At 37.1% G+C, this 25,035-nt stretch overlaps 1 protein-coding gene across 1 annotated transcript in view; it reads right to left on the minus strand.

Annotated features, from left to right (window-relative positions):
* The window catches only part of NYAP2 (neuronal tyrosine-phosphorylated phosphoinositide-3-kinase adaptor 2), a 288,785-nt gene extending 277,666 nt beyond the window's left edge, over positions 1 to 11,119 (minus strand). The window contains exon 1 of the mRNA XM_061147893.1: positions 10,899 to 11,119. Coding sequence (XP_061003876.1) covers positions 10,899 to 11,119 — 221 coding nt within the window. The remainder of the gene's footprint in view (positions 1 to 10,898) is intronic.
* Between the last annotated feature and the right edge of the window lie 13,916 nt (positions 11,120 to 25,035).

The following is a 25,035-nucleotide window of genomic DNA, read 5'->3' on the forward strand; positions in this document are numbered from 1 at the left end:
ACAATTTTGAGTTTTATAAAAGTATTTCAAATTCTATGCAATTTTTCAATCCCAAACCCACAAAACATCAAAAATGAAACATGAAATTCTCATAGATACCAACAAACCATCAAAAGCCTGAGAAATCTCAATATGCCCCAAACCTTTCTCACCAAAACCCCTTTTCTGCTGTCTTCACCATGCTAGCTAATGGGAATGTCTTACTTTATCTTGCTTTCACACCCCACAGCCAATCTGTCTCCAAATTTCATCAACTCTACCCTCAAAATGCACCTCTAATTCCACCACTTCTCCCCCCTGTCCAGCGCTGCTGCTCTGGTCCACGCCACCGTCTGTCCTCCTCATGATGGTTTTTACAATCTCCCAGCTGATGCTCCTGCACCACAGAGCAGCCAGAATGAGCCTCCTCTCTATCTGGGAGTCAGTTTACGGCATTCTTTCTTCCCAAACCCTTCAACAAATCCTCCTCTCATCTCAACTGAGTAACAGCGACCTCCATGGTCAGTGACATCCATAGTGTGACATCCATAGTGAGCCTTTTCCTGGTCCATCTATGTACCCCTGCCCTCTTCATCCACATCCTTGGCTTCAATGTCCTTATTTCATTTTTTTCCACATAACTCATCAAATTTTAACTTACTCTCTACTTTACTTGTTTATCGTCTGTCTCTCTCACCCAACACATAACAGATTATAAATCTTATGAGGACAAGCTTCTTTTTTTTTTAAACTATTTGTTCACTGCTTTATCCCAAGCACCTAGAACTATACCTGAGTTGTGATAGACATTCAGTAAATGCTTAATGAAAAACTTGACAAAATACTGCACAACACATATAAATGCCACCATGATAGAAAATTATCAAGTCTTCTTTGTAAAGAAGCTCTTCTTCACTGCTGAACCACTTCATTTCTTATTCAAACATCAGGATATGCTGAATGGTGTACTTAGTCCCAAATAAGAGACTAAAATGCAATTTACTAATTAAAATAATGGATTTTAAATGCTGGTCTTTTTATTTTTAAAATAGCTTCCTTGTGCCTCTTAATGAAAATGCTTTTCTTAAAAAATATTGTTCCCTCTGCTTCCTGGCAGGCTAGTTATATTCATATTGTAGCATGGCTATGAATATTCTGTCCTGTACTTCCAAATATGACTGTTATTCAGAATAACTTTTCTCCAGAGGCATGTGTTTCAAGCAGAGATTCATTTTGGGAGAGGAGCTTGATTTTCCTTCTATCAGTGCATGATTAAAATTAATTTCAAGGTGACCCATACATTTATAATGAAGATGTTTTCTTTCAGGCTATGTCAAAGTTGGACAGAAGCCTTGGAGCTATTTTATTAGCATGCTCAGCCTATGGTCTAGCTGTTTCATTTGTTACATTAGACATGTTCTCTAAGCTATATTGCATTTTTAGTAGTTACAAAAGTCCCCTGACTCATACCCTAGCTCCATAATAATTTCTTTTCCTTATCTGGATTTTTGAACCTTTTCCAAAGGCTATGTTTACTTAAAGATTGAGAATATCCTCTGATAGCCTGAGAGTATAAAGAAACAGCCTTAAACTAAAAACTATTGCCCCATTAATCTATAACCATCTCTAAATATTTAACACTGCTTTTGAAAGAAAGATTACCTTATGCTTTCCAATGGGTTTCTTTTCAATGATTCAGGTAGCCGTAGGTTTGGATGTTTGAAAGGTCCATTCTTTGCCGTGATATCCTCCGCATAAGAGCTTAATTCTCAGGCTGACTGACAGTTGCACATGGGATTGTGTTCTGAAAAGCTCCTCCTCTTGCCAACATCTGTCTATTTATTTCAGATATAGAACAGACACTGAGCTTCTTCAAATGTAAAGTCAACGCTAGGTCCCAGATGTAATTAAAGTTGCAACAACCAGAGGGATAAATACTCTCCAAAAGGTACATAAGAAGAATAAAGTCTTACCTTAACCTGAGCCATTAAAGATCCCTCTTAATGTGACCTCTAAGTGCCCTCACAGGTGACAGTGAAAAACCTACAATCACCTCTATTACAAATATAGATGCAATATGAATTGTAGAAAGATGAATACTGATGTTAGTATAAATCCTCTTAGGACTGCGACAACCCTTACTGCAAACAGGAGGCCAGCAGTCAGACACCATTCTGACTTACAAAGTGAACTGGTAAAACAACCAAAATGGACAAATTTAGTCCTTAGGCTAAATGGGGAAAGTTAATATTAATGAGCCTAAGTGGTGTCCTTAGATACAAGCTCATTAATATTAACTTTCCCTTCCAGCATTGGAAATATAGAACATTTTTAATAAATCAATTTATTTAGGATCACCCTTGTAGATTTGGCTTCTGGCTCAATAAAGAGCAGTGGAGGATGGACGAGGCAAATTATTGAATTCTTTATTCTTATTGTAGGGTCCTATGAATTAAAAATATCCACATAAATTTGTATTATAATAAAAATTACTCGTGTCTAGATATCTTGTTTAAACTTTGAAGAAAGAAATCCAGATGCACAATTTTAACAACAATAAAAAAAAAATAAGCAAAGCAGCTTGTGGTCCTCTGAAATGATTAATAGAAAAGTGATTGGAATTAATCACAAACACAAGAGGAAGCTGAAATTAGAGATGGTTATCAAGATACTGTCCACTGTTTAATCTCACCCCCTTATAAACACATTAACCTTCTTTTCTCTGCCTGAGCCCTGAGTCCTACAGCAAAATTAGGTCAGAAATTCACATCAGATCAGATCAGCTGATTCATTCCAGCACGACCCTGACACGCTGCAGATTTGGGTTTCATTCTAGATAGACGAATATGGCTGAAGGCTTGGTGGGTTTGTTTCCTATGCTCTAAGCGTTGGAGCTAGAGCTGCCTGTAGAGTCACTTCTAAGGCTAACACTAGAGTATTACTAAAAGTTGACATGGTAGTGTTTCTGAACTCTGGTTCATTTAACTGTCTCCACTTCACCTCAACAAAGTGAACATCCATTTTCATGCACAAACAGGGCATTTCATTTTCCCACATACCTGCAATTAAGTCAAACCTAATAAGATTACCTATCCGTGACTATTCACATTGCACTGAATGGATATTTCTCTCACTCAAATGCTCTTCAGTAAATGCTCCCTATTTCCATAAAGTCTTCTGCTGCAAATCATCAGTATGATTCCGGAAGCCATAACAATCTAAAGAGGATTTATGTAACTACTAACATTTCTCTAATAAGAGCTCTCAATGTAATTATGTCTTTGGGTAATCATTTCAAATAGCAACCAATTCTAAATTTTGGTATCACAGTCATTTGCTTTCTAAGTAGAAATGCTTTAGTAAATAGGAAGCAAATATTTTCTTTAATTTTATTTTTAGTTATTTTTTTTCTCTGTTGTCTAAAGGATGAACTTTCCTGGCCCTTTGTTTCTTTTGACTCACAGAGATACTGAAATCTTCAAATATAAATGGCTCCCAAGTATATATCTTAATATACAATTGCATGTATTTTTTTTTAAAGGAGCTGTAACTAATCTAATTCTGTTTCTGACTGTCACTTTTAAAGAGGAAATATAACCTCATATAGATCCCTTGAGGGCATCCATAGGGAATAGAGACATTCCTAATCAGCCTAAGTAGTCCTTTGTGTCAGAACCACTTAGCTAAAATCTAGAGCTGTCTTCCAGACTTGCAATGTTAGGGGGAATTTCACTAATGTAGCATTTGTTTTATTAGAAAAAAATATTTGACCCCTTTCTTTAATAGAAAACATACTTAGAAAGATATGTACTGGGAACACATTTTCCAGGAGCTTTTTTGAAATAAAGGATATGTCCTATATTGTTTGCAAAATACTAATCATTTTACTAGTAGTAAAATGAGACAATGCAAGAATGAATTCCAGAATCCAGATAGAAAAAATTCACATGAAGAGAGAAGCCTCAAGCCTAAGCATGAATCATTGGGTTTACCAGAGGATCTTTTTATTGCTCTTCTTGATATTACTGGTAGAGTGACTCTTCAAAGGAGATCTTACATTAATAGGTACACATAAGTACTGCCTTACCTGGTGTCTGTAACCAGCCTGTTCTCATTTGTGAGTTGCTGCCCCTTAGTGACTAGTGCCTATGTGTTAATGGTTCAATATATCTATTATCCTTGTGTCCTAAACATCCCTCTTCACCCACACGTGTAACAAACTAGAGTTTTCTAACATACTTCAAGTGATCTCACTAGTCTGAAATGATAGGTTTTGCATGTTTGTTTTCTGATATTTTTTTTTAATAAAAAAGAAATCTCATTTAACAATGCCTGCAGAAAACCATTAGAATTTTAACATAGCAGAAATGATGAGCTACTGGAATATTTTTCATTCTCCATTAACTTTTCGCCTTTTGAGTCTTTCTCTCTCTTTCCCACCAAATGTTATTTGGAGCTGTTGAGTAAAGTACTGAGAATCACTTTTTATTTATTTAAAATTTTCTATCCAATAAGATTTTTCAGTCAAATCCCATTTGAGAAATGGAAGTGAAAGTATAAGGAAGTTAATAGCAAAAAATGGGCTCAACTTAGTTTAAAAATAATAATTGGGCTCAGAAAGCACAAGTGACTTGGAACACTGAGAATGTGATGAGGAGATTTTTTCCTAAGAGCTCAGTGTTTTAAGCTTCCCAGCTTCAACACAAAAGGCATTTCAGCACATATGTGATCTAGAAGATCAATCACAGGAAATCCTATTTCCATTTTTTAAGCAATCCCTGGCAGTCTGCACATTTCTGAAATTGCAACTGGCATATTTCACAGAGAATTATCATCAATGCCTTTTCAAGGTCAAACATGCCCCATCTTTAGATTTTCAGCATTTACATTAAATCATAGTATATATTAAAGCAAGCATTCAGCAGATGTGACAAAGAATTTTAATTGATTAGACTGTGTTTATTAATATCATGTTGAATTTTATGTATAATGACATAAATTGCATGTTAAAAGTACTAAAATATGTGTGAAATTTAGGTATGGATATTCTGCCTTGGTTACCATCTCTGCAACCTCAAAATGCCTGTGTGACCAGAATCTTGCTAAGGAGTTTTCAAAAATTTTAAAAATGAATTTCCTATTAGCAAAGTTGAAGCAACTCTAAAAATGTACTATGAGAATATTCTATACAATATTTAAAATTTATTACATCCTTTAATTTTCAGAATCCCAGAACATTTGTCCCCATATGAACAATATAAATTGAATTTGAACATTTCAGCAGGTACTGAGATGGAATAATTTGAGAGCCCCATCCCAAACACAAGGAGGCCTTGAACCTCCTCCCCCTGCCCAGTCATGACTGTTCTGGCTCCTTTCGTGATTCTCCAGTTCCTCCCACTGCATCATCCAGAAACTTCTATATATGTCCCCACACTGCACATGTGTGTGTGTTAATCCCTCAGTCATGTCCAACTCCTTGCAACCCCATGGACTGTAGCCTGCCAGCCTCCTCTGTCTATGGAATTCTCCAGGCAAGAATACTGCAGTGGGCACTCATTTCCTCCTCCAGGGGATCTTTCTGACCCAGGGATTGAACCCAGATCTCCTGCACACTGCTCATGAGCCCTGCTTTTATAAAACAAAGCCATCTGAGCAACATGGATGGACCTAGAGACTATCATACTAAGTAAATCAGACAGAAAAAGACAGATATTGTATGACATCGCTTATATATGGAATATAAAAAGTGATATCAATGAGCTTAATTTACAAAACGGAAATAAACTCACATACATTGAAAACAAACTTGTAGCTATCAAAGGGGAAAGGAGGGGATTTTGGATTAGGAATTTAGGATTAAAATGTATACACTATTATATATAAAATAGATAAACAACAAGGACCTACTGTATATCATAGCATATCACTATTCTCTATACTCAGTATCTTGTGATAACCAGTAAAGAAGAGAATCTGAATACATATATATATATATAATATAAAATAGATAAATAGCAAGGACCTACTATATATCACAGTATATCACTATACACTCAATATCTTGTGATAACCTAAAATAGAAAAGAATCTGAATATTATATATATATAATATTTATGTAATATATATATAGGTATATAAGGGGCTTCCCAGGTGGCACTAGTGGTAAAGAACTTTCCTGCCAATGCAGGAGACAAAAGAGAGATGCAGGTTCGATCCCTGGGTCAGGAAGATCCTCGCACACCCTCGCACGCCTTCTCACACTCTCGCAACCCACTCCAGTATTCTTGCCTGGAGAATCCCATTGACAGAGGAGCCTACCAGGCTACAGTCCACGGGGTCTCAAAGGGTCAGACACGACTGAAGCGACTTAGTATGCACACATATATATCTTAATCACTTTGCTGAGGACCTAAAACATTGTAAATCAACTGTACTCCAACAAAAAGCAAAACAAATGAAAAAAGAAAATCATCTGAAAAGTTTCCAAATTTAGGAGATTTTACTAGTGTTTTGCTCCTTCCAAAAATATTTACACTTTAAATTCCAGAAAAATATTTGATGAAAGACTGTAGGAGAATAGGTAAAAATTACTGATAGCAAGAGACATACTACATCTTTTGATTCCTAGCACGTGTGACGGCTATGGTACAATAATAAAATGGTGTGTGAGGAGCCAGGTTTGGGGCCGCTTCACGCAGGAATAGTCATCCGTTCATTCATCGTTCAGTCACCCATACATTGTGGCTGAGCAGTCTGTGCTCCAATCTGAAACACTTGAGATCTCATCCCTTCCCACCTACTCAAGGATATAATCACAGTAATTTTTCCTTCCCTCTCCTAAGTCATTAACATTTCCCTTTCTACTGTAATCATTTATATCAGCATTTCAAATAAGCTAGCTTTCTCTCTTCTTAAAGGAAAAAAACGAAAACAGAACACCATAAACCTCTCTTCCTCCTTCAACTACTCTCCGTATGTGTGAATTTTACTTAACCTCAAAAATTCCTACAATAATTTTCTATTATTTTCTTCCTTGGGTGCAGACCTGGGTTTGATCTCTGGGTCAGGCAAATCCCCTGGAGAAGGAACTGGCAACCCACTGCAGTGTTCTTGCTTGGAGAATCCTATGGACAGAGGAGCCTGGAGGACTACAGTCCGCAGGGTTACAAAGTTGGACATGGCTGAGTGATTAACAGACACACATTTTCTTCCTTGTTTCAATTCCTATTTTTCCATTCTCTCATGAACATAACCCCATTGGGTTTTGCCCCCAGACCTCCAGCAAAACTTTTCTTGTCAACACCAATGTGGTAAAAAGCATCCATTCAATCTTCAGGCTTCAATATATTTGACCCACCAGTAAAATCTCTCTTCTTTAATCCCTTTTGTCATTTCACTCTGATGCAACACCCACTTTGCTGGTTCTCTTATCTCACTACCTATTCTTACTGGATTCTTCTACTGTTCCTGTTACTTAAGCAATTACATGCCCCCAAGGAACTGTCCTGGGTGCTTTTATTCTATCCAATTTTAGGTCCTAGGGATTCTTAACTAGACTCTTGACTGCAATATCTGTGACTCTCATATTAACATTCCCAACTTTGATCTCTACCATGAATCCTGGATTCAATTGCCCATCCAGAATTCTCCATTTGAATATCTAAAAGGACTCCCAACACTGGGGATGAAAGCTGAACTCCCATTCCCCAACCATTCAACCTAAACTTACTTCTCTTCAAATCTTTAGCATTTCATTAAGTGTAAGCATCATTCTTCTAGTTGTCTCGGATAAAACCAACACATAACAACAGAACCCAGAACAACAGCAAAACACACTTGAGAACCATCTTCAGTTCCTTTCTTTTATTCTACTTCTACTTCTCACCAGTTAGAAAATTCTAATGGTGCCCATAATTTTAGTATTTTATGACACCTCTACTAGTATCACCCTACTCCAAATGACCACCATTTCTCACATGAATCACTGCAAAAGTTCTCTCTGAATTCCCTGCATCCAGTTATACCCCATCCATCTATTCAACCCATGGAAACCATAGTCATCATTGTGGGATGGTGAGTTAGGGCACGTCATTCTTATGTTCAAAAATCTTCTGTAATCTTTCTTCTATCAGAGTAAAACATAAGTGTTTATAAGGCTTTGTATTACCTGATGGTCCACTACCAGTCTGAAATTAAATTACCGCCCCCAACCTCAGTATTTGCTCGGTCACAACAGGACACCTTGCCCTTGGAGCACACCAAACTTTGTGTCCTCTGCCGAGAACCCTCTTGCCATAGATAGCCACATGTGGTTCATGTCTCCAGCGACAGGCTCCCAGTGTCTCATACTCCTGCTCAGATGTTGCAGGATCTCAGAGTTTTTCCCTGGAATCTATTCTTATCTTCCTCATCTTGGCTTGTTTTACAGGGTAAAAAACTGTTACCACCTGTTGTATACATTTATTTAAACATATCTTTCATGTTGCCTCTCCTTTACGCTTCTTTCAGAATGTAGTCTTTTATAACCAGGAACTTTGTTCTGTTTATTGATATTTCATAAAAGCTTAGGGTTTCCCAGGTGGCGCCTATAGTAAAGAATCTGCCTGTCAATGCAAAGAGACGTAAGAGATGCAGGTTTGATTGCTGGGTTGGGAAGACCCCCTGGAGAAAGGCACGGCAACCCACTCCAGTATTTTTGCCTGGAGAATGCCATGGAAGGAGGAGCCTGGCGGGCTACAGTCGATGGGGTCACAAAGAGTCAGAAGCGACTGAAGCGACTTAGCACACACACATAAAAGCCTAGAACATTTCCTGGCATTCAGTAAAATTCCAATAAATATTTTACCAATCAATGAATATATTTGACAGCAAGTTATTGGGATGGCCCAAAAACTGCATTCGGGTTTTTTCCATAAGACATCATGGAAAAACTCATACGAACTTTTTGACCTAGTAATTATTGAGCAATAATTTGGCTTAAGATTCTGTTCTTAGAACTGCACAGTCACTTACCTAAATTCCTATTCCTGTTCCCTGAGCTATAGACTTCTTGGAATTATGCCTCTTTGAACACTTGACCACCTAAGAATGAGTCATTTTTGCTGTCTTAACATCTATAGATCTTTAGATAGAAACTTTCTGAAGGTTGTTGATGAAACACAGAATCTAATAGTACAGTGATAAGCACACTGTGGGTGCTCTGTATAGTCTAATAGAACAATTCAGCAAATAATTCTGTCCCTACGTTTAGAGAAAATAATGAATTCATGAGTTTTAATGGCAAGATTGGGAAACTGTAGATTTTATATATGAAGTTATTTTAAAAATCATGAGTTTCCTTTTTTGTTTGAGTTTCAGAAATATTAGACTCACAGAAGTAATTTAAAATGTTCATATACATATAGAAGTTTATCAGAGGTACTTTGCAGAAAAAAATTTATTGTAAGAAAGGAACCTGTGATGTCAACTAAAACTGGGTAGAAATAAACAACATCTTACAAAAAGCATATGTGATTATTAACATGTTTATGAAGCATGCAATTTTATAAATATTTGGGCATTTGGTAATAGAATGGATTTCTATTTTAATAGTCCAGAGAAAAAGATGGCACTCTTTCACAATGATCCTCTAGAAAAGTTCTTTCTATACTTTTGTTTCCAAATCTCTCTCCCTGTTTCTCTCCCTCTTCTTCCGCATCAGTCATTAAATGATTGGAGTAGTGCATCCTTACTTTGCTTCTTTATGAGAATGAATGTATGTGTGTGTATGTTTGTCATTTAGTCATGTCCAACTCTTTGTGACACCATGGACTATATATAGCCTGCCAGGCTCCTGTGTCCATGGAATTCTCCAGGCAAGAGTAGTGAAGTGGATAGACAGTTCCTTCTCCAGGGGATCTTCCTGACCTGGGGATTGAATCCAGTTTCTTGCATTGCAGGCAGATTCTTTACTGCCTGAGCCACCAGGGAAGCCCATAAGAATGAATAGTCCACCTTAAAAGAATATTTTCTTTTTCTTCATATTATAGTGTTCATAGAGAGTAAGCAAAAGGATTAATTTCAGATTAGATGAAAAATCCACCAACTATCAAGACAGCTTACTATTACCATTCAGTTATCCAGGCAATTGATGGATTAATTTCCTGAATTCTGTCTCTTTGCCCTTAATAAATGTACTTCATTGAATAAATAGGACTCCATCAAACACACATTTCTACCTATACCCCTACAATATATACACTCAGAAAATGCTGAACATTTTTTTGGAAAAATCAAAAATTGTGTATCCTTCTTTTGATCTCAATACACTGGAAAATGTAGCCTCAGTTTGGAGGCTGCAATTGAGGCTCATTTGCATGTAGCAGGTAGGTTTTGAAGCATGAAAGTCATTTCATTTGAACAAAGCTGGGACACTTAGCACCAGGCAAGAGATGTAATAGCCACAGAACTCTGCATAGAGACCGCACACTGAAGCTTCCACTTCAGAAACTCACAAAAGTCTAATTGACAAGTCTTTGCATAGAAAGATGAACTCTATTATAAGATAAGGATGACACAAAGACCTTTAAAGGTAGGCATTTTTCATTAAACATTAAATAAGTGTGTGTTCCCTTAAGCTTTTATCAAGAGATTGTTCAGTATGAACTTTTATTTAAAGGAAACTGAATTTTTTCTTCATCCCATCTGCACCTCCATAATCATAACACAAAAGTAAACAACTTTTGTTAACTAAGGCAAGAGTCCTGTCCCTAAGGGGGGTTGTTTTCTGTTACAGTTGAGGAGACATTTTCACTTTGTCTTTTCAAGTCTAACTTTGGCAAACCCCTTCTTGAGCAGGTGACAACATCAGAGTCTTCGCAGGACTCACAGACTCCTGGGAGTGAGCAACACTCAGGACACTTTTGTTTATACTTACCGTTTTATTGCTTCTTCCTGTCTTCGGCGTTTTTCATTCTTCTCTTTCAAGTAGGCCAGGTTTGTCTCGTTTCTCAAGCGATCGTTCTCTCGAGCAATGTCTGATGCGTTCTGAATAACCAAGCCATCATAGGCCTTCATTCCCATATCCTCAATGTACTGGAGAAACGTGTCCAAAGGGTCTTCCTCGGGATTGGAGCTCATCATCTTGGAGGATTTCATGTGAAAAGGAACACTTCCTGTGGGATGAGAGCACATTTCACTTTCATCAGAGATGCGGGTAAAAGTAAGGTGTTGCTTATTCTCCTAATATCTCATCAGCCCCAAACTCCAGTGACTATGGTAGAGTCTACTTGGAGAAAATGGCTCATTAGAAATCACAGTTGCATGTTGAAAGCAAATATTAAACGAATTTTTCCTGGGTAGCAAACACTTTCCTCAAAGTGGCAAAATGAACAAATTCAACATTCAAAGCTCTTGCACTGAAGGGTGATGTGAAGGTGTAAACATTTGGGGGAAAAATAACATAGGTTATGGGCTTATCTGATGGGACAAATGGTGAAGAATCCTCCTGCCAATGCAGGAGATGCAGGTTTGATCCCTGGGTCAGGAAGATCCCCTAGAGAAGGAAATGGCAACCCACTCTGGTATTCTTGCCTGGGAAATCTCATGGACAGAATAGCCTGGTGGGCTACAGTCCATGGGGTAGCAGAACGTCGGACATGACTGAGCACGCATACATCACACTATGTAAACAGCCATGATTTTGTTTCTCAAAAATGTGTTCATATGCTAATAAGATATATTAAAGCCAAGCTCTAATTTTTTTTTTTGAACACCATAACAACTTTTCTGTGCAGTTTCAAATAAAAAAATGTAGTAATTTGGAATGAACTTTCTCTTTGTGTGTTTTCCTTGCCATTTAAAGTTAAGATTTATGAATCTGAACAATTCATGCAAAATAGAGCAGTTATCAAGGAAATGCATTTTTCTAATATAAGTTGGCTTAGAAATAATCTCTTTTGGGTCCTCCATTATTCTCCAAAATGGCTTCATACTATAACTCAAAAATCATAGATCACCAGAACCATGTTAATACTTTTTTCTGGTCATTCAGCAATGGCAATTTTGATTATCCTTACTACTTGAAGGATGAAAAACCTGAGCCACAGAAAGGAACTCTGAAAGCCAAAATCAAATCAAAACAAGCTCACCTATAAAATGATGGAAATAATAATGCTTAGCTCACTGATATGAAGATTATGGGACATGATGACTATAGAGAATTTCACATAGAGTTCAACAATAATAAGTGTATACATAGTAAAGCTTGTTGATATTATTGACAGAACAATCATGTAAAAAATTAAAAAAATATATATATATATAGATGAAAGGGTAGATAGATAGCCAGCAGGCTATAGAAATCAGCATGGCTTGAAGTAGAAGTATCCAAAGAATCATAGAAATAAATGAAGCCAGGGGATAGAGAAATTGTGTTTGTATCAATCAAAATAGAACTGAATTTTAATCAATTACATGCAGAATAAGTATTTTACACTTCTAGCTTATTAATCTTTACTGTTCTCAGTTGCATATTCATTGTGGTAAAGCAAAATCAATTAACAAAGAGAAAATGTTGGCAAATTTAAAAATTATAAATCACCTTTACATCTTTCACTTTCTTCAATAGTCTCAGAAAGATTTTTTAAAAATATCAGCTGAGCTTTTTAAGGTAGAAGTCCTAGACCTTCATTTTTACCATTTCAAATTATTTCCATCCTGATTTTTTTTTACAAGAATAATCATGTTCCATAACCTGGATCGTAGCTATGGAAACTTCACTTCTTATCAGAGTTTATTAGCATTTCAGCTGCCAGTCAATCCATACGTTACTTGAAGCCCACTCTGAATTTAAGGATTTATTCTTCAACATGTAAGAAATTGTTGAAACCAGAGGATCGATGAATGGTTCTTTCATTCATGATTTTCTGTTATGTTGTTTTCTTATGTTTAATTTGGTTTTAAGCTGTAATGAGTTGGTAAATGAAATGGACTTCTAATTGCAACCATCTAATGGGACAAATTATATTCCATTATCATCCTATCAGAAGTGGTGAACATACATAGGAATAAAAAAATTCTGCTATGAATGATTGTAATTTGTGGTGGAGCAGATGCAACATGATTCTCAAAGAGCTAAAGCATTAGTATTATTGGGAATTCACTTCTACCAAGGATTTCAGCACTAGGTGTGCGTCGATAAAAAAAGATCTGCATAACTTCATGGCAATTATTTCTACCATGGTTAAGCAAGCCAAGTCAGTATTACAAGGATTCTAGAGAGAATGACTCAGGGTGGAAGATGATCACTCCTACTCTGCCCTGGAGCAAAATTGTCTATTTCCATTGTGTAAGGCATTACCCAAAGATTTTTACTTCTTCCCTTAAGTTTTCCTCTCCATCCAGATGACACCTGCAATTCTTTGTGCAGTTTATATATTCCAAATATTAACCAGGTTAATTGTGCACCTCTAAAAATTAATTATCTCCCTAAGTGGTCTTTCAATTTGATTAGAGTCCAAATTTGTTTATTTTGAGAAAATATTAAATAATAACATTGTAAAATATGTATACTATGGAGAATCCTATTATAAGGTGTTTTTTAAATTTAGATGAAAATTTGGGGGATGAAAATCAACTGTGATATCTATTAACACTTCAGAGCAATGAAAACTGAATGTTGGTGAACATGCTTTTGCCATCCAGTTCTAGAGGATATTTGTTTCTACAATCATTCATTTATTCAAGTATTTCTTGAGCACATGTTATGAACTGTGCTGCCTGCTAAGCTGCTTCAGCCGTGTCCACCTCTGTGCGACCCTACGGACTGTAGCCCACCAGGCTCCTCTGTCCATGGGATTCTCCAGGCAAGAGTGCTAGAGTGGGTTGCCATGCCCTCCTCCAGGGGATCTTCCTGACCCAGGGATTGAACCCACATCTCTTGGATCTCCTGCATTGGCAGGCAAGTTCTTTACCACCAGCGCCACCTAGGAAGCTCCATATTATGCACTGAAAGTGAAAGTGAAGTCGCTCAGTCGTGCCCAACTCTTTGCGACCCCATGGACTGTAACCCACCAGGCTCCTCCATCCGTGGGATTCTCCAGGCAAGAATCCTGGAGTGAGTTGCCATTTCCTTCTCCAGGAGATCTTCCCAACCCAGGGATCGCACCCAGGTCTCCCGCATTGTAGTCAGATGCTTTACCATCTGAGCCACCGGGGAAGCTCATATCATGCATTGGGCAGTGATAAAGGCAAAATTGTATCCCTCTAGACGGCAACCCACTCCAGTGTTCTTGCCTGGAGAATCCCAGGGACGGCGGAGCCTAGTGGGCTGCCGTCTGTGGGGTCACAGAGTCGGACACGACTGAAGTGGCTCAGCAGCAGCAACATTCATTCATTCAGCAGTGAAAGAACACAATAAGTAAATAATTGCAACACAGTGTGACAAGGGCACCAATTCACTTGGCAGTGTTGACATTCACTGGTTTCTCATGGCGATGGTCAGCATTTTTGACAATGAGCACTTTTCAGTGATTATATGTAGTCTTCAAAAGTAAAAGTAAAAAAAAAAAAAAAATAGACTTGGGCTGTATCACTATTTAAGTATCATACGTTCTTTGCCTTTTTGAGGCCCCATGGACTTTAGCCCACCAGGCTCCTCTGCCCATGGAATTTTCCCAAGCAAAACTACCAGAATGAGTTGCCATTTCCTTCTCCAGGGGATCTTCCTGACCCAGGGATCGAACCCATGTCTCTTGTGTCTCTTGCATTGGCAGGTGAATTATTTGCCACTAGGGCTACCTGTCCTTTTTGCCTTTTTGTCCACATGTAAAATGTAGTTTGTAATGTAGAGGCAAAGAGCAGCAGTCTTGAAGGACATATAGTGGAGTAGTTGACCACAATGGCTTAAAAGTCCTAAACTAAAGCACCCCTAGATCTATGACTTTGTGCAAGTTAATTAACCTCTTTAAGTTTCAGTCTCCACATTTTAAAAATCGTTATTTACCTCCTTATGCTATTGTGAGGATTCAGTTAGAAAACGCATGCTCAATATGGGACCAAATTTATTAGTCATTAACATTAGATGATTTTCACAATTTTCAACTGTGGCAAAGATAAGGTTTTGTAATAATTCCTCTATAAATATAGTTTTACTTGAAACATAATAGAATAGAATGCTTAATGTTCAACTTCCTTAATCACAGGTATGCAAATAGAGGCCATGAAAAGGGTTAATAGATTTGCTCACTAACCAAATGCATTTAAAGTACTTATCCATTCTGCCCCGTCCCTGACAGCTCAGCATGTAAAGAATCCACCTGCAATGCAGGAGGTACAAGAAGCACAGGTACAATCCCTGGGTTGGGAAGATCCCCTGGAGAAGGAAATGGCAGCTCACTACAGTATTCTTCCCAGGAACATCCCATGGACTGAGGAGCCTGGCAGACTAGAGTCCATAGGTTCTCAGAGTCCGACACAGCTGAGCATGCACGCACACCCATTTTTCACATCTAGAAAATAAAGGCTTTGGGGAATATAAACACTTGGACTCCACCCATCCAAGCCCAATGGTATTTCTCAGAAAACTGGACTATGAATGAACAGATTCATGGCCTCACCTAAGAAAACTGAATCATATTAAGTGTCTACTTCATTACAACTGCTACCATTCCCATGCAGTGAGAACCCACAGACAAGTGTGATCTTAAATCAGCCTTTCAGAAATGTGTATGTATGGCTAAGACAGATATTTAATCAGATATATTTGTTTTCACTAAAAATTTGGCTGTGTTTTGATTGTTGGATTTAAATCAAGTTCCGTTCTAGCCCTTGAAGGACACTCTTATATGCAAACATTTTATGAAGGCTTGTTTTGAGCACCTAATTCCTAAAGTTGGCATCATGAAAGAAAACAGCTAAGAAGCAAACAGGCAACTTCCTTCGGGTAGTGTCTTTAGCCATACTGCAATTAATTATTTAATTAATGAGTCTACATCAGTCAGTAGGTCAAAATCATTGCCTAGCATATTTTAACAGAGCCTGTGAAATTGAATGGAAAGTTTGCATTTCTCCAGGCATCCCCTCTATTTGAAATATGTGTCTGCAGCCATTTTTGCTCAAAACCAATTGGAAATTTCAGCACCCCACCCCTCTACGCAGTGGTTGAAAGCTGGCATCCATGGTCTCCACCCACAAAGCAGATATGTTTTCTTTGGAATGCAGAACGTTGATTCGAACTGCTCAAGATTTTTTCTTTTCTTTCTTCTTCTTTTTTTTTTTTGGTATGTATTCTTTTTCTGGGAAGTTGTGGTCAATATTTAAAATTTCTGTCAGGGGCTCTTCTGGGAAAGCATCTAAAATAGTGGAGATCAGAATTCCCATACAAATCACAGATAACTTCAAGTCTTCACTTTATGCCTTTCTTGTACTGCTGTATTCTGCATTTATAAGGCACTCTTTTTATTCAATTTTTGGATCACTGTATTTAGAATCAGCCCATTCTAATAAGGAGTTACAGATGTTGGATTAAATACAACTGAATGGTTAATTGCTCAGCTTTGTTTTGTTTTATTCTTTAACTTTTGTTATTTCTTATTGACCACACCCTTTGTAAAGATTACTTTGTATAATATTGTGACACTTATCAGAATTCGAAATTTCACTCTACACAGCTAAGAGGCACCAGGTGGAATTCAGGTCATATTTAAGGCATTAAACATTTAATCTTTTAATCAAATTAATCATTTCTTTATTTTCTTTCAACATCATCACTCAACCTTACTAATGTTGAGCCTAGAACTGAAAGTAACATTACATTTCTTTACAAATATTTCCACTGAAATAAAACTATCCATTATATACATGTACAGAGCAGGAAATATACATACGGCTATTCAAACACAGTACATAGAAACATGTAAAAATTTCCTTTCTCTTCTGTAGCCACTGCTTGCATCCAAGGAACTCAATAAGATGAGACACTATATGAATTTAAGTGTTCAAGCCAAAATAATGGAGGCATATTTTTGAGAAGCAAGTACATGCAAAAATGTTAGCTAAGATCATATTAATACATTTACATGGGTTAATCCCTTTGTAAATTAAGAAACAAATCTTATATGGCTGCAATTTACCAGAGGATATTTAATGTGACTCTAAAAAATGGTGTCAAGGTTGGGTTCCCCCATAGTCTAGAGGGCTTTTGATTAACTATAGGCTGTTTTGTTTTGTTTTGTTTTGTTTTGTTTTAAAGATATACCAAAAGAGTCAGATAAATTTCAGGTATGCCATCTTCTCATACACGTGAAATAATTTTTCTTTTCTTAAAAGTCAGAACAGATTTTTCCTGTAGTATAATTTCATGCATTTTGACATCAACTACTCTGACTCCATAAGAAATGGCTCCAGTGGACGTGTGCACTGACTTCTCTGGCAGAATCGTCCTATGAGCCATTTATTACCATTTACCCAAAGAAGAGTTCTAGCATACCAGCATCTTCTCCGTGAACTAGTCCTATGGCCCTTAGGAGTGCTGCTACTTTTTTTTCTTCTTGTGGTGTTTACTCAGAATTTCTGAAATGGAGCTGTGCTCCATCTAAAACCTTGGTTTTCCAAGAAATAAAGTTGTGAAAACTCTACTTATCCAGATATTTTCCACATACACTGAGGGGTAGTGGAATCAAAAACATATGTATGGGAGGGAACTGCTCCCCAATCTTAAAGTTCTGTAAGAAATGTCTTAAATTTTAGGTTGCAGTTAACTCCATATGATAATGTTATAGCCAGAATAAAATAAAGTTTATTTTGTGCTATTATTTTAATTTTACTTGAGAAAAACAAGTTTCCTGGTGGACACGTGAGACATTTTGCTTTCATGTCATGTTAATATTTTTTACTTTATATGCACACGGAAACTTTTCTGGTCCCCACCCCTTATTTGCTTCTTAGGTTTTCGAACCACACCTGTCTCAACCCTGTGAGGAAGCTATTTGATTTTGGCTTATTACAATTTGATTTTCCCTCCCATACCAATCATTGCATTGTCTCTGAGATAAAGAATCTTATTTTGTCCAGTAGTATCTATTCATCCAAATAAAAAAGTTTCCCAAGGCAATTTGGACTATATTTTTTTGTTCATCAGGAGAAAAAGATCTTTTACATTTTTTGCATGTACTCACATCAATTTGAAAAAATAAGTACTTAAATAATCAGGCTTCATATGCATATGTAAAATACATATGCAAATTAATATCAAATTTGCTGACTTCATGGAAGACCAAATCAACAGACTAGATTGCCTGGTTCCACTCCACAACCCATGCAAACCACGTCAAAATTATTTTTCTGATCAAATCTTATAAGTGTAAAAATAAGTCCTATAATTTCACTTTGATTATTATGCTTGAAATCCTGCTCTCCACCCCACGGATGGTCATGCTTAATTTTTCATTCCACTGTCATCAAAATGCAGCTGTTCTGCCCAAAATGGGAAATGTTAGAGTTAAAACCAAGAGAGCTTGTTGAAGTGACTACAAAGACAGTGACTGCTTTTTTTTTTTTCCCTCAGAAAGCAGATTACTTTGTAGTGAGTTTCTCTCTACTATCTCTCCCCCAAATGGTTAACATCGGCTTTGATCACTTTAACATAGAAGCATTGTAAATCAGATTCCACTCCCACCCCAACTTACAGGTTGCCATAAGACTATTTGCCTATGTTCTAAAAAGACTGCACATTTCACTAGTATTAGGGACTCACACAAAATGTCAATGGCTGAGGTACTTTTTGGAGCTGTTGGCCAGATGTTTCCAGACGCTTACAAGGCAATATTTTCAAACTAGATATAATCAGTATAATAAATTGCTGACTGGAGCTACAATAGAAATCATCTAATTGGGTTGGAAGGCTATGACTTACTTAAAAAAAAAAAAAAACAATAGCCAACCTTCCTGTCTCCAGGTTTTTACACTTCTCTCTCTAAACTTTACTAATGCTCCAAGTCCTTGGACTTCTCTGCAGTTCTTTGTGAAGTTGTAGTATTTTCCCCCCCTCAGGTCTGCTTTCACTGATTTTCTAAATTGGTAATGTCCTTCACAGAGTCCCCTCCTTTGCTGAGTTGGCAAACATATGTTGCACTTTCCACAGAAAAATGAAACAATTTTGTCATTTGTGGCTCACATTTTCTCATGTTAATTTGTTTACCACTTGACTATCTACAAAATACGTTGAAGCATTGTCTGAAGTGTGAAATATTAAGAGAAGTTAATTTCCACTTGTGTTCTACAGTCATTAATCCACACTACTCAGTTATAAATTCTTGCGTGTTAAAATGACCAAGACTACATCGTGGAAGTTCTTCTACTGAATTCTCTTATTTTTGGACTATATTTAGAACAACATTCCAGTTCTTGGTACTGAAACAACTTTAAGATTTCCTGACAATGAACAACATTATTTCATGTACTAGTTCTTCCAGATAGGGAATACCTGCATTTCTTGTATTTAAAATTTGCCAATAGTTGGAGGAATTAGAATGGAGACACCCCAACAAAATAAGTGTGTGTCCCAAGTAAAATGGGTCCACCTAAAGTTCTCAAATATTTATTGGGATGAGAATAGTGAAATCTTCCTGGTATTGATTGATACTAAAATATATATTTCTCAAAGAAATTTATGTCTTATGAGTTAGGAAAAAGCAGTTTCAGATTTGCTCTATTCTGATAGTTTGGATTTTTACATTTTGGTACTGTGCCTTTTCTTTCTTTTTTCTTTCTTGAAAACACAAAACTGGGCTGAAACAAATGTGCTAAGACATTGTTGTAAAATATTTATGGTATGGAACAGCAGATAAATAGCTAGCATGCACCACATGAATGCCAATTAATACCCAGGAAAATATTTTCAATGCTTTTAATAATTCAACATGGCTTATTTTACCAATGAAGATCTGGTTTAACCATTTCTGCGGTAATAGAACTAAGTGGCTAAGAGGGTACAGAATAGCCTGAGGCTCATTAAAGCCTTGGATGCCTTTGCTGTGGCTTTCTTTCTGCTCCAGCTAATAAGACATGCAAACTTCAGCATTAAGTATCCCCAGCTAAAATCCATTTCATCTTATAACCAGATTGCTTGATCTATTTAGTGCTGGATTCAATTAGCATGCTTAGAGAATCTGAAAAATGAGATACATACCAAAATTTTAAGTCCCCAGGGACAGCTAAGTGCAATATTCAGAAGGTGACTTGTGTCTGTCAGAGCCCTCTCTCGCGGCTGATCTCAGGGCAGTTCTGTAGGAGTCATCCAGCACCATAAGAAATAGACTTCTAGTTCAGCTCAGTTTTTCTTCAATTAAAGTGCATTGTATCTGGATGGGAAAAGTGTCCACTCCCAGATTCTTCATCACTAGAGATCAGAGCATTCTTGATGTTCTTTCTATCAGATAAAATGGCCTTTAAAGTTTGCTAGGAAGATGCAGTGGCAGAAGACAGGTGCTTGCTTCCTTAAATCGACATTCAGAGAAAAGAGGGCATAGCTAATGGGTGGGGATGAACACACAGCCTCTCGCCTTCCAGGTCCAGCAGGGAAGAAATTGAATAATTTTACCCACTTTGCTACACAGATGATTATAAGACTCGAAGCAATCACCCAGGCTGGCTAAGGTGCCTCATTTGATTATATTCTGTGAAGGCAAAAATAAATGAAAACAAAAAATCAGAAACATCCTTTCTACATGTCTCCTTTCAGCCAAAAAGATGCTCTTTCTCATTGCCACTTACATACAGAAGGTTTGGAGCAGCCTAGCTTGTGGCATCGTCCCTCCCCCGTGACAACCAGCTCTCTCTCCCTCTCATTCTCTCTCTCCCCTCCCTCCCTGCCCCTGACTCCCTCCCTTCCTGCTTCTCTCTCTCTCCTCTCCAGCTGCCTTAGTCTGTGGATGCTGCTGCTGATTAATCAGGGTTCTGAAACAAAGAACCTACCTTCTGAAATAAGCAGTAATCTTTCTTCTCTCTTTCTGCAATCCGTCTGCATTGAACGGCAAAGCTGCCCGCGTTCTAGCACCTTGGATAGTTCCTGCTCACTAGGCCCATTGGAAAAGGCAGGAGAAGCAACTGAAGAAATGACAAGAAACCCAAAAGCAGCATCGTTCTACTTCAGATTTCGGCTCCCTGGGGTCTCTCATCCTCATTAAAGGCCTCACATCTAGGCAGCAGAGCCTCTCTCTTTCATCTATCTGAGCTGAAGTCTGATTAGTAAATAATAAAATGAGAAGGGGATAAAGAAACCCCTTCATTTATAGCCACTACAACACTAATTCAGTCTTTATGGAGAAGAGAAATAGAAATCCATCAAAAATAAATGTTCTTACTCCCAAGGATGTTTAAGTCATAAGCTTTGCACCCCTGGCATGGCTAATGAAAATGAGCAACAACTTAAACGGTACATTCAGATCTCAGTTTGATACCCCTATTTGATATCAATTTTGCCTCCACCCTCTCTCTGCACAGCGAGCCAGGCACACAATTACTGCTGACGTTCTTCAGGCTGCTGCTTGGGGAAAGAGGGGAGGAGCCTTTTAACCTCATCAAAACAGCTTCATGCCACCTGCTCCCATGGCATGAGAAAAAAACTAGCCCAGTTAGAAAGAACATGCACAGCACATGCCTATGTGGAATAAAGATCTCACTTGGAGTGCACGTTATTTATTTACTTTTTAACAAAAATAAGATGTGAACTAACCACGGCATGTGTGTCATTAACTCCTGTAGAATCACTGTGGAAATTATGTAAAGTAATCCTGTTTCCTACATATGCTGACAACTCCCCTAACACATGTCTTAATATCTTACTGAATATATACATATATATCATGTTATATAATACAATCTATATAAACAGACGGATACACATACACACGTATATATACATATATATATATATCTCAAGTCTTAAATTTTTATCTAACATGCTTTTCCTGAGTAAAAACTGTAACAAAGTAAAATGTAAAAACTGTAACAAAGTAAAATGTAAATGCTTTAGTATATAAGTTCCTACTATGGTAAAAGTAACAGTAGGCAAAAAGTTTCTGCTTCATTCCAGCTAAAATATAAATTTTAAGGGAGAAAATGAGTTTATGATTCAATAGTGACTTGTAGATTTTTTTCTCTTCACATTCTTTTCTAATAATTCTTATTGTAATTACCTTCTCTCAAAGCTGATTTTTCTCAAGGGTTAACCTAAACATCTAAATTCATAACTAATTTCTTAGAAAAATTTGTTCTGAATGTAATTTTTCATATATCAACAGGCCACGAAAAAGTAATAAACTTAAGTTCACCTTCTTGATTTTTAAATGCTACCTGAGACTGTGGTATTATTTTACAATTTTAAATTTGTGAGTATCTGCAGGAAAATGAAATTAGCACACTATATTACCTTAAGACTTTCAGTTTTCACACGCCCTAAAGTGCATTCCGAAAGTGAATCACAGAAGTCATTTATTTTCCGGTCTTGTTGCATCTACTTTTTGTTCAGAACGGGACATATGTTTAATGAACTTTGAAAGATTAGACAGATGAAAAGCAGGAAGGGAAATATAATTGGGAAAGAGACGAGGTCATCTCTCTCCTTATCTCTCTCTCTCCCCCTCCTACTCCCATCTTATTAAGATTCTAAAAACAGCACATTGTAGAAAAGTGTCTCAAGTACTGCTTATGAACTAAATAACAACCACCACACTATGATCAAGAGGTTTAGTAGTGTATCATTAATAATAGTCAACTGTCCCTAAAGAAGTTGTCTTTTAGCACATGACTGAAAGTAGAAAAGAGTCTTTATAAAGACATTATATGACAGATATCTTGGGAAGTGGAAATATTTTATCATGGCTGATAATTCTAATCAGATTTGGGAGGTTATATTTTTCAACTATAAAGAGTTTGAATAGGCACTGGTGTAAAGTCCATTTCTACATACGAGAAAGCTACCCCCTGGATAATGACACTGACCTGCTTTAGGCCTCACCTGCTTCGGCTCACTGGGAAAAGGAGCTAGGATCAATGGGCTGGTTGTGCATCTTTGGACAGAGTGGTTCTCAGTCACCTTGCTTCATGCACCGGGATAATTTCAAGTAAAGGAGACACTGACATATGGTAGCTAACTATAAAAAGAAGCGACATTTTTACTACAAAAATTTCAAGAGCTAAAGGGATTTTTTATCCCCCCAGAATAAGGAGAACATATTTATGATAATGTGTGGTTCTTAAAATTTAATGTTTTCAGCTTTAGGAAAATTTGTAATTATTGCAGTTTCCCTTCCTTCCTCCTATCTTTCCTTCCTTCCTTCTCCCCCCCCCCCCCATTTTCATAGACTAGAACTTGAGAAACAACACATTATATCAACCCCATCTTCCCAATCCCATTCTCTCTTCACTTCAGGCCGCAGAGTCTGTTGACTGGGCATTTTTTTCTCTGGAGACGTATTGATGTATTGGTATTTTTGGCACCTTTGAAAGTTGGTACCTAGAAGTTCCCAAGAACTACTTCTTCAGGTCTCATTAAATGAAACAGAAAATTATCTCTATTTTCAAATAATCATAGAACCAAATGTAAAACTCATTTCTACTCACTTCAATAATATCTGGAGGAAAATGCATTGGACAAAATTAAAGTTAAAAATACTTAAAATATAAGTATAGAGGTAAAAAAAAAACTTGAACTGTAGTTATGTGCTGGTTTATTTCTTGAACATCTTCATAAACTACACATATTGTTGTGATGTCAATAGGAAACCAGTCCCTGAAGTGCCTCATGATTTATTTCTTTTAAAATTCTTAAGTGAGGGTGGCTTGGCTCTTTTTGTTATGCTATGCTGACTACCAGAGTTCATGTTGTTGGAGTTAAATAGGTCCCTTCTATGCATTCAGATAGACCAGGAGAGTCAGAGCCTTGAAAGTGCTTCTTAGTCTATAAATCAGCCAGATGGTGGGGAGTGCTTTTTGTATAAAAGTGATGCAAATGAGAAAAGTGAGAATTGAAATTGAGCGATCTAGCTACCTAAATTTTAAGGGGCTTATTTAAATATATCAAGAGGTACTCTCTGAAGTCATGTCATAATTTATAATAAAGCCTTTCTATTTTTTTCCGTGAACTGTAATTTTTCTATTATTCTCTCCACATTTAGCTTAAGGAGATGACACCTCTGTTATAATGAAATTATTCCACTAGGGAAAAAGCTAATCTCCTTCCCATCCAATCAGGATTTCTAAGCATTCTGGTAACAGCATGAAATGAAAGTCTTGGTAGAATGAGAGCCATATGTTCCTCATGATTTTTGCCTACACAACAATATAAATGTCAACAGAAGTCATGCATATGATCTGGGGGAAATGGGGTAGTGGATAACAATATGGTGCTCAGGGATCCAGAATATTGAGCAACTGGGGGAAAAATTTACTGTCTAATAACATGCTACATTTGTACTGTTAAGGCATTGTCAATAGATGGGAGTTTCCATGGCAGGGAACTTATGAATTCATCCAGACATCCCTCGCTTTTGTCCAGCAGATATTTTTCCAGTAAATATTTCAGAATATTTTACATCAATAAAAAAAAAATGTATCTATCTTTGTTGTTCTGTTTAGTCACGTAATCGTGTCTGACTCTTTGAGACCCCATGGACTATAGCCCACCAGGCTCCTCTGTCCATGGGAATTTTCCAGGCAAGAATACTGGAATGGGTTGCCATTTCTTTCTCCAGAGAGTCTTCCCAGCCTAGAGATTGAACCTGCATCCCCTGCAAGTCTCCTGCATTGCAGATGGACTCTTACCACTGAGCCACTCAACTACTATTTTTTTTAATTGTTAAGAATGAATCTACATATTGTACCAAAAAAGACACTCCCACTCCAACCATCTTCCTTCTTTGGATAATTTTTATTCATTTCAAAAATCAGGTTTATCATACCCTGGTAGCCTGTTCTGATTTACCATAATCCAAACTTGATGCTTATTCTCTGCTAGAAAATTGTCCAGCAATAAATATTCCACCGATAAAAAGCGAAGACATGTGATTTTCCAT

The sequence above is a fragment of the Dama dama genome, chromosome 8 (assembly GCF_033118175.1).
Source record: "Dama dama isolate Ldn47 chromosome 8, ASM3311817v1, whole genome shotgun sequence".
Taxonomy (NCBI): domain Eukaryota; kingdom Metazoa; phylum Chordata; class Mammalia; order Artiodactyla; family Cervidae; genus Dama; species Dama dama.